The sequence below is a fragment of the Dromiciops gliroides genome, chromosome 1 (genome assembly GCF_019393635.1).
Source record: "Dromiciops gliroides isolate mDroGli1 chromosome 1, mDroGli1.pri, whole genome shotgun sequence".
Taxonomy (NCBI): domain Eukaryota; kingdom Metazoa; phylum Chordata; class Mammalia; order Microbiotheria; family Microbiotheriidae; genus Dromiciops; species Dromiciops gliroides.
The window spans coordinates 637,268,040-637,278,757 of NC_057861.1; the positions used below are offsets into that span (position 1 = coordinate 637,268,040).

At 42.3% G+C, this 10,718-nt stretch overlaps 1 protein-coding gene across 1 annotated transcript; it reads left to right on the plus strand.

Moving 5' to 3' along the window:
• The first annotated feature begins 6,294 nt into the window (after positions 1-6,294).
• LOC122737130 (6-phosphogluconate dehydrogenase, decarboxylating-like) lies at positions 6,295-8,078 on the plus strand. Its single transcript, XM_043979592.1, has one exon. It carries the CDS (start codon positions 6,385-6,387, stop codon positions 7,654-7,656), a length of 1,272 nt encoding a protein of 423 aa, XP_043835527.1. The 5' UTR covers positions 6,295-6,384; the 3' UTR covers positions 7,657-8,078.
• The last annotated feature ends 2,640 nt before the right edge of the window (positions 8,079-10,718 follow it).

The window sequence follows — 10,718 nt, forward strand, 5'->3', positions numbered from 1 at the left end:
TTTTCTCTCCCTTGGACTTTCAAAACAGCAAAGCCAGAGCAGGGTGGAGAAGGAGATTTCTGAGGAGAAGAAAATGGCAACTTGTCAGAGAAGCATGTAGCGAGTAGTCTGTGCTTCCCCATGTGGTCCCAAGACGATAGAAGCGGGACCCATAGCTCCTGGCTGCTGCCTTCTGCCTTTTTGTTTCCATTTTATGAGCACAGTACAGAAACTATAGTTCCTGAGAATGGGCATCTCATGCAAATTTAAAGGTTCCCAGAAAAATGAGAGTTCCTTAATATGACTACTTGGGCACAATCTTCTTCAAGGAAAAAATTAATTCCTCAACATCATGCTTCTTGAAGAAGGAAGAAGATCCTCAATAGAGGATTTCCCTTGTAGTTAATGAACTAAAGCCAAGTCATGGAAGGAAAAGAGATTTGGACTTTGCCAACTCTGCTATCACCATGAATTATTTGGACAATGCAAATCCAAGGCATGGGAAATGTTTGTTTGGGGGATGGGGGAAGGATAAGGGGGACCTAATATTTCTATGGGAGGTATGATGGGAGGTATGATGATATAATGGATAGAGAGTTGGCCTCAAAGTCATAAAGTCTGCCATCTGGGTGAGACATTTAACCTATTAATGGCCCAGACACTCTCAAATATTATATTCTGCAGCATAGATATTGATCTGCATTCTTAGCTAGGATCTTCTTACTAGAAGTTTCCCACAAAATAAAATCACATATTTAGATTTTTTTTAAGTTTCTCTATTTGTTTCTGGATTCCTGTGAATCCTTGGTATCTTAAGAGTTTTCTGTGGTGGGTAAAAAATTCTCCAATGGGTCTTTGTAGCACAGAGGGCAACCCACAATGGAGCTCTAGACAAAAAAAATATTTAGGACCATGCAAATGGAGATCCCCAGAAGTTATTTTAATTCATCTCATTCTAGGTCAAGTAAACTAGCTCAAAAAATCATCCAACTTTAGATGAGCCCACAAAATATGTGGAGCTCCCAAAAAGGAATTTTCCACTTGGAATCAATTGAAAATCAACCCATCACTTCCCAAATAAGTCCTCAAGATGTGATCCTTCATAATATCTTTTCCTCTCTACTAACAGTATATCAGGACTCTTTTTCATACTGAAGGGGATTCTTGGCCTCAGTTGTTTCCTCTTTAAAATAAGGATATTAGACTAGAAGAACAAGCTCTTGACCTGCTCCATTCTATGTTTTCAGTTTCTTTCTAGTTCCAACATTTCACATTCAATGTTCTAATACCCCCCTACAATTACAAATCCTGCTCCTCCTTTTGACTTCATATTTCTGTCTATGACTCTGCCATTCATTGGGTCTCCTATTTTCCACACTTTGGTCTTATTATTCACTCTTTCCTTCCCCTCCCCCTACAACCAATTACTAACCAGATACTACCAATTCTAGTTCTGAAATCTCTCTCCCATTTAACCCCTTCTCTGAGTCTTCACTGTTATCAACCTAGTTCAGGCTCTCATTACCACTTTCTTGGTCTATGAATAGCTTCCTAGTGGTCTTCATGTCTAGACCTTTCTCTCTCTAAACTATTTCTCAATGACTGCCAACCTCACTCTGTCATTCATTGGATCTCCTATTTTCCCCACCTTGGTGTTATCTAACCTAATATGCATACATGTGTTATTTATCTCCTCTCAGTGAGTTTTACCTCTGAGATAAAGGTCTAGATTCTTAGTCTGACATTCAAAGTTTTCCATAATTTGAGGCTGTCCAACTTTTCTAGCTTTGTGTCATACCACTCCCCTTCTTGTACTTTGTATTCTAGGAAAATGTCACTATTTTCTACCCCCATAAAAATTCTGTACTATCTTTGATCAATAGTTTCTTGTTCACATATTCCCTATGCTCAGAAAGCTCTCTCCCTCCCTAATCTTTTCAATTTTATTCATCTTTCACTGCTTAATTCAAGTACCACCTCTTCCATAAAGCCTTCCCCGATGACCTTTCCCTCTTGACATCCAAAGTTTCTTCCAGCTCTAACGGGCTTTGTTCTAAAGTTCTTTCCAATTCTAACATGGCATGTCCAATTTCAAGGGTCTTTCTATCTCTGAAATTCTATGGTCTATATGCTAAGGTTACTTCTGAGTGTGACAGGACAAATCACTTAGCCTCTCTGGGCTCCAATTCTTTATCTGTAAAATAAAGAGCTTCTCTAGGTATTTTCTAAAGTAACTTCTAGCCCTAAATCCCTGAAAGGCCATGTGGTATAGTGGAGAAAGCATCAGACTTGGAGCCAGAGGACCTAGATTCAAATAACAGCCTTGTCATTTCCTAGTTTTATGACTGTGGGCAAATTCTTTGCATGCCATGGGCCTCATTTTTTCTCATCTGTCAAATAAGGAGGTTGCACGAGATGACCTCTGAAGTTTATCCCAGCTTAAATCTGTCCACCTATTCCATGTTCTGAAGTTCTCTTTCAGCTCTTTAAGATGAAGTGTTATCCAGATTAGAGGCTCAACCTTTTTTGAGTCAGAGACTCTTTCAGCAGTCTGGGGAAGACTATGGATCCCTTCTCAGAATCAAATCAAGTCAATGAGAGTTTAAGTGCTTACTGTGTGCTGAGGCTACAAAGAAAAGTAAAAACAGTCCTCACTCTCAAGGAGTTCACAGTCTAATGGGGGAAGACAACATGAAAACAACTCTGTACAAACAAGATATATTCAGGGTAAATTGGAGGTACAACTAGGTCCTTATTAGTGCAAATAATTATTCTTCCAAAGGGGTTGCATTACTCAAATTTGCACTACATATTTCCATTGGTCTGGAACCAATTACCATATTTTACATCATTATAGCTTCAAATGGTGTGAATTCAGACCCATTAGAGCCCTTCAGAGGATCCATCATTCACCCTAATGGGGACCCGACTATAATCTCAGAGGGAAGGTGTAACAATGAGGGGGACCAAGAAAAGCTTGTCTCATAATCTTTTTTTTTTTTTTGGTGAGGCAATTGGGGTTAAGTGACTTGCCTAGGGTCACACAGCCAGTAAGTGTTAAGTGTCTGAGGTTGGATTTGAACTCAAGTCCTCCTGACTCCAGGGCCAGTGCTCTATCCACTGCACCACCTAGCTGCCCCTCATAATCTTTTTAAATGCATCAAGTATCTTTTAAATGCATAAAATAAAATACATAGGAAAACAGTTGAAATATGAAAAATTTAATGAAAATAAAACAATTTCACACACCCCTTGATTTAGATACTCTCTCAGCTACGTCCTTGCTTAAATCCATGAGAGCCAGTATGATGAATTAGAGTTGGAAGAAAAGACCTGGAATGGAATGCTGGCTTTGCTGCTTACTTGTGACAATGGGCAAAACCAGTGAAATGCCGCAGGTCTCATTTCCCTCATCTGTCAAATAAGGGGGTGGGGTGAGGAGACCTCTGAGGTTCCTCTCAGCTCTTAATCTATGAGCTTCTTGTGTGTTCTAAGGACCCCTTCCAGCTCTGACATGCTGTGATTCTGTGATTGCAGCCTCCATGGAGACGCAGCCAGGAAAAGGCAACAGCATTTAACTGAAGCCCACAAGTTGTCAAAAGTTAGATGGAAATCTGTATTCTGGTTTCCATGGCAATAAAGTTACAGGGTCCAAGTGGCTTTGTATTAACTTCTCCAGAGCAGCTTCTCTGCCCAGGTAGCTCCATGCAAGGCTGATACTAGTTAATTACCTGAATTGAATATTTTACAGCCTGAAAGGATTTGCTGTATGACACGATTTATAAATATTCATCCTGCAGAAGGGAGGAGGAAGCCAGTGGAATGTGTTGGTTTCCAAGGGACTGCTTTTTGCAGGCAAATATCTAAAGGCAGCCCACAGAGGCATCCTTAACATTCCGTGTCTGGGTGAAGTGTTTTCCAGAGTCTTAAAACCTTTATAGAAAAACAATTTTTCCAAACACACACACTGTTCTGCTGAACCACTAAATAGCTTTCGCCTGCCCATGACAGCATCAGCCTTAATGTAATATGATAGATACCAGGCTAATAATCAATCAATACCCTGGTTTAGGTCTCTGTCTATCAGTCTGGCATTGTGTGAACTAATTAGATGATAAAATGTGATGAATGTGTATTAAACCCAGCTTCTCCCAGGGAACTCCCAGGGGCCCTTTTCCATTTTCCAGCTGACCTTTTAGATCTCAGCTTTATTGTACGTGAATGCAATTAAATCAATTTGTCAGATATTTGCATTGCTCCAGCTTGTTCAGAATTCAATTAGTCAGTGTCACTTTATCACCCTTGTGAGCGATGTGCAGTGTCTCATTTTCAAGAGGGAGGTGGAAGGGAAAAGAAAAGGAAACCTTGCCAGGATTCAACCGTGGGCCCTTCTTGCCAGCAGAGGAAGAGCCTTGTGCCCCCGTTATAGCCAGTTTGCCCCCTTTGACTCCATTTTTCTGTTTCCCAACCTCATCTAAGCTCCCAGAAGGACAGCTATGTGGTACACTGGATAGAGCACTTCGGTCCCAAGTCAGGAAGACTCATCTTCCCCGGTTCAAATCTTGTCTCAGACACTTACAAGATGTGTGAACTTGGGCAAGTCACAACCCCATTTGCCTCAGTTTCATCATTTATAAAATGAGCTGGAGAAGAAAATGGCAACCACTCTAGTATCTTTGCCCCAAAAACTCCAAACAGGCTCACAAAGAATCAAACACAATAGACAAAAACAACAGTGCCCCAGAAGAACTGTTTTCCCACTGTGAGATTCTTGGAAAATGCCCTGTGACACTGTCTGATTGCCTCTGATTTCTTTCCATGATTTCTTTCCTGTGGGCATTCCTTCCACAAATGTGGTAAGCACCAAATCAATTATTATTCAAAGTAGTAGTAATAGCTAGTGTTTATATAGCATTTTAAGGTTTGTATAGTGCTTTACATCTCTTATCTGATCTGATCAATCAACAATGATTTATGAAGAAGCCACTAGGGTTCATGCATGTGCAAGGCTCCGGGAATACACTAAAAGGGTAGGACAGTATCATGATATCCCCTTTACACCTTAGTGGACAGTTTAATGAGTTGATGTTGAAAAAAACAGAAAGAAAAAAATCTTCTGACATTAAACCCACTGACAACAAACCTTTGTGAAATTCTTCTAGTGGGGGCAGCTAGGTGGTGCAGTGAATAGAGCACCAGCCCTGGATTCAGAAGGACCTGGGTTCAAATCTGGCCTCAGACTCTTTTTTTTTTTTTTAATTTTTCTTTTTTTTTTTTTTTTTTGCAGGGCAATGAGGGTTAAGTAACTTGCCCAGGGTCACACAGCTAGTGAGTATCAAGTGTTTGAGGCCAGATTTGAACTCAGGTCCTCCTGAATCCAGGGCTGGTGCTTTATCCACTGTGCCACCTAGCTGCTCCCTGGCCTCAGACTCTTGACACTTACTAGCTGTGTGACCTTGGGCAAGTCACTTAACCCCAAGTGCCTCACCAAGAAAAAAAATAAAAAGAAATTCTTCTAGTGGTCCTCAGATTATAGCTGTACAGGTCTACTGCTGGGTCCAAAGGCATAGCCTTTCTGTCTGGCTAGGATATGCCAGACCTTGAATTTGACTGGCATCTTTCAAGAAAGCAATGCTTCCTCACCACTGGGAATCATAAGAAAAAGACTTTAGTCACTTTAGTAAGACAGGGAAAATACCTTCCCTTTAAACACAGATGGAAGGGGTGTTAGGTCAATTCTGAGCCCACAGCTGGGAAGGAAAATAGCTTTCCTTTGGAGGATGAAGTAAAAGTGCAAATCTGGGACTATCTAAGAGAAATCCAGAAAGCTATAATTCAGTTTAAAACTGTATAGGTTTGGATACCAAAGAAACTATTCTAGTGACCTATGGAGTATGCATTTTGTTTGTCTTCTGAACCGATCCGATTACCAAACACGCATGTTGCTTGTTTCCCTGTTTGAGAAGGTAAAAGTACTTAAAAGAATGTTTTTCCTCAATTGAACTTATTAGAGAGGATAAAAGTTCATGAATTGGATAGGGCAAAAAAAAAGCCATAAAGGTAGTCAGGGAGAAAAGATTCCAGGGAGGCAGGTGGATAATTAAAAGTAGTATAAAGAGTCAAAAAGGAAGAAGAGACAGAGACAAGACACCTGTCATCACTTGAACTAAGCACCAGGAATAAGGTTCTTCCCCTAGAAGGTGAATCCACATCTTTCTGAAGGAGCACGAAAGGGATAACAAATCCTGTAATGAGTAAAAGCGTCTGGAACATGTGTTTAGAAAGTATATAGGGGATTTCGAGGCTGAACCTCGAGCGGGAGTTCGTTCTGTTGCTGCTTCTGCCCTGCCTTGCCCCGCCTGCCCTGCCCTGCCCTGCCCAGCCCGGCCCGTCCTGTCCGCCGCCATGGCCCAAGCTGATATTGCACTGATTGGATTGGCTGTCATGGGCCAGAACCTGGTTTTAAACATGAATGACCATGGCTTTGTGGTGCCTTTATTGGAGGCTGGTGACATCATCATCGATGGGGGGAATTCAGAGTATAGAGATACCACAAGGCGATGCCAAGACCTCAAGGCCAAAGGCATCTTGTTTGTGAGAAGTGGTGTGAGCGGTGGTGAAGAGGGGGCCCGCTATGGGCCATCTCTCATGCCTGGAGGGAACAAAGAAGCCTGGCCCCACATCAAGACGATCTTCCAAAGCATTGCTGCCAAAGTGGGCACTGGGGAGCCCTGCTGTGATTGGGTGGGAGACGAGGGTGCTGGGCACTTTGTCAAGATGGTGCACAATGGGATAGAATATGGAGATATGCAGCTGATCTGTGAGGCCTACCACCTGATGAAAGATGTCCTGGGCATGGAGCATGATGAGATGGCCAAGGTATTTGAAGAATGGAATAAGACAGAGCTGGACTCCTTCCTAATTGAAATCACAGCCAATATCCTTAAGTTCCATGATACCGATGGCCAGCATCTCCTACCGAAGATCAGGGATAGTGCTGGCCAGAAGGGCACTGGGAAGTGGACGGCCATCTCGGCGCTGGAGTACGGGGTCCCCGTGACCCTCATTGGAGAAGCTGTCTTCGCCCGGTGTCTATCGTCTTTGAAGGACGAAGGGATCCAAGCCAGCAAGAAGTTGGCAGGCCCCCCTAAGACCAAGTTTGGGGGTGACAAGAAGTCATTCTTGGAGGACATTCAAAAGGCCCTGTATGCCTCCAAGATCATCTCCTACACCCAAGGCTTTATGCTTCTGCGTCAGGCAGCCAAGGAGTTCGGCTGGACCCTCAATTACGGTGGCATTGCCCTGATGTGGAGGGGAGGCTGCATCATCCGCAGCGTCTTCCTAGGGAAGATCAAAGACGCCTTTGACTGGAACCCCCAGCTCCAGAACCTTCTCCTGGATGATTTCTTTAAGACAGCCGTGCAGAAATGCCAGGACTCTTGGAGGCAGGCAATCAGCACTGGCGTGCAGGCTGGCATCCCCATGCCCTGCTTCACCACTGCGCTTTCCTTCTATGATGGGTACAGACACGAGATGCTGCCCGCCAACCTTATCCAGGCCCAAAGGGATTACTTCGGGGCTCACACCTATGAACTCTTAGCCAAACCAGGACAGTTCATCCACACCAACTGGACGGGCCATGGTGGCAGTGTGTCCTCCTCGTCCTACAATGCCTAACCGGACTGTGTCTGTCTGCTGTCAGAATTCCATAGACCTGAGACCTTCCTGCCACCCTCTTCTACTTGCACCCCCTCTGCTTCCTGCCTAGGGCTCTCAAAGTCAATTGTCCCCTCCAGGGAGGACAAATAGAGTTGGTACGTGAAGAACCCTCCCCTGCCCTCTGCCCCAGCTTCTTAGGACTGTCTAGAAACTCACACCCACCGTGGGGACAGCAGCTCTGACCAGCGGCCCTGCCCTGGGAGCGGGATCCACAGAGGCAGCGGACTGGCCCCAGGAGGGCGGCAGCACCTACACCAGGGCTGGGAAGGGCTCTGGAACAGTCTGACCAAACTGGAATCCTTGTCTGTCTCACCCAGGGGAATGACCATTATTTTACCTTTTAATAAAAACTCCATTATATTTATAAAAAAAAAAAGAAAGTATATAGGAACATCCATATGTAAACATGATTACATGGCTAACCAGGACATGTTGTTGTTGTTGTTGTTGTTGTTTGTCCTTTGTTTCTGAAGAAGACTGTGACACTGGGTGATGTTATAACTTGCAGTGAATTGGATTTAAGTGAGAGAGGGCTGTGCAAGATCACCAACTTAATTCTCTCCTCCAGAGTCATCTGGGTAAGAGAATCACCCAGTTATAAGGAATGAATTTCCCTTCGCACAGCTGTCACTCTCATGTCCCTCTTGGGTTCCCAGCTGTCTTTGGACCAAGTCCATGGACTCTTTGCAGACTCTCAAAATTGGATGGAGCTGTTGCTATCACTGCACATGAGAAAGAGAATTTTCTAATCATAGTGACCAACCATGATTCCAGAGAACTGATAAAGCATGCTACGCATCTTCAAATAGGGGGGTGATAGAGTCAGGGTATACATACATACATACATACATACATATTATATATATATGCATGTACATACACATGTACATACACACATACATACTGTGAGAATTGGAATAACACCCACTGCTGGGAGGGATATTGCAGGGAAGCTCCACCATGAGGAGAAAGCATGTGACTTGGAAACCATGTGACTTTAGCATCCAGAAGTTACCGCCTGTTAGTTGTGTCAATCAGTGCTACCAACCAATTAGCTTGGAGTTGTGTGTGTGGACAGCCCTGTTTCCTGTTTCACAAGAAGCTTCTGGGAGAAGCCCCCGAGGAGAGGTTCCTTTGGGTTGGAGACTTCCACTTGGCAGAAGGGGAAGCAGGTTAGGGAGAGAGCAGGCAGATCTAATTTTTTTATCCATGTGTTTCTCTTTACTAACCCCTAATATATTTTAATAAATACGTAAAACTCTAAACTCATGCTAAAGCTTCTAATTTAAGGTGACTACTCATTAGATTTTAGACATCATAGCTGGAATTTTATCCCTTACAATATGTACATACATATGAATGTATTTGACATGGCCAGGCAAGAATTTGTTTTATTTGATTATGAAAATTTTAATTTTTATACTTCTAATGGAGTGGCTAAGGGAGGAGGGAGGGAAAGAAAACCAATTTTTGTTTATTACAAAAAATAGAATTTAGGTTGTGTATTTTTTTTTGGTGGGATGTATGTATTTTTTTTAAAGAGAACTGGATTTGGGATTATAAAACCTGTTGAGTAATAACACCACTTATTAACACAAGTCTTCATTAAACCTCAGTTTCCTTATCTGTAAGGTGGGGATAATAATATTTATAATAGGTATCTCACAGGGTAGTTATAAGGAAGGGATTTTGCAAACTGTAAAGTTCTGTATCAATATTTTTTCTATTAAAATTAATAACAATAAATATCTTCACAGACATTGTTGAGATTTGGCAGCAGGTATTCAGGACTCTAATATGACAATAGAAGGGTATGCATTGTTCAAAAGGAATAGATCTAACAGATACAGCAGAAAGCAACAATAGCTGTTTAAAATATATATATAAAGTCTGTTGAAATCCATGAATCTAGGGTGGGAGTGCATTTGGGTAAGAAGAAATGAAAGTTAAATTGTTGTAAGAGCATACAACAGACTATTCACTTTCAGGCCATTTCCAAACTCTGTCACCTACAATATGACTGTCCTCCACATCCCCCCTCCCACTAAAACTCAGACTCTGCATCTTGAACCCTAAGTTCTGATAGGTCAGGTTTTGCCTTATCTTGCCTGAAAGCAGGCTACCATGCTATTTCCCATTCATTTGAAACCCATACTACTAGGTAATGTTTTTCTTTATATATTGTCTTCTCCTAAGCTCACAACTGGGCACTAGGTGGCACCATAGTGCATAGAGTGCCAAGCTTGGAGTCAGGAAGATTGAGCTTCCTGTGTTCAAATCCAGCCTCAAACACTTACTGGCTGTGTGACCCTGGGCAAGTCTCTTAACCCTGTTTGCCTCAGTTTCCTCATCTGTAAAATTAGCTGGAAAAGAAAATGGTAAACTACTACAATATCTCTGCCAAGAAATGGGATCATGAAGAGTCAAACATGACTTAAAAACAACATCAATAGATATCTCTGAAGTCTTGCCCATTCCTCTCCAAGGGAGACTTAGTTCCTCTACTGAAGGAGAGAAGGAAAAGGAGCCATGGTGCTGATCACTCTGTTATTATCCTCTGAGAAAAAGAGGTACAAGACTAGAATGACATTTATTTGTCTTCCTAATCATTGCTGTTCTGGGGACATTATTTTTAGGTTCAAAAGAAACAAAACTGCCAAATTCCCTGATTGTAATGTGTTAATGTGTAAAGGGAAAAGAGAACCCAAGGTCACAACTTCAGGATTGATTCTTTCCCCAAAAAAATTGTTAGTCATTTTTCACTCAAGTTCAACTCTGTGACCCCCTTTGGGGTTTTCTTGGCAAAGATAATGAAGCGGTTTGCCATTTCCCTCTCCAGCACATTTTACAGATGAGGAAACTGAGGCAAATAGGTTCACAAAGCTAGTAAATGTCTGAGGCCAGATTTGAACTTGTGAAGATGACTCCAGACCTGGCACTCTACTTCACTGATTAGACAAAAGACCATCACAAATTGAAGAGAGAGTAAACTACTTATCCAAATTGACAGAAATCAAGAA

Coding starts and splice junctions, on each gene's coding strand:
- LOC122737130 (XM_043979592.1), top strand. CDS start 6,385: ATGGCCCAAGCTGATATTGCACTGATTGGATTGGCTGTCATGGGCCAG.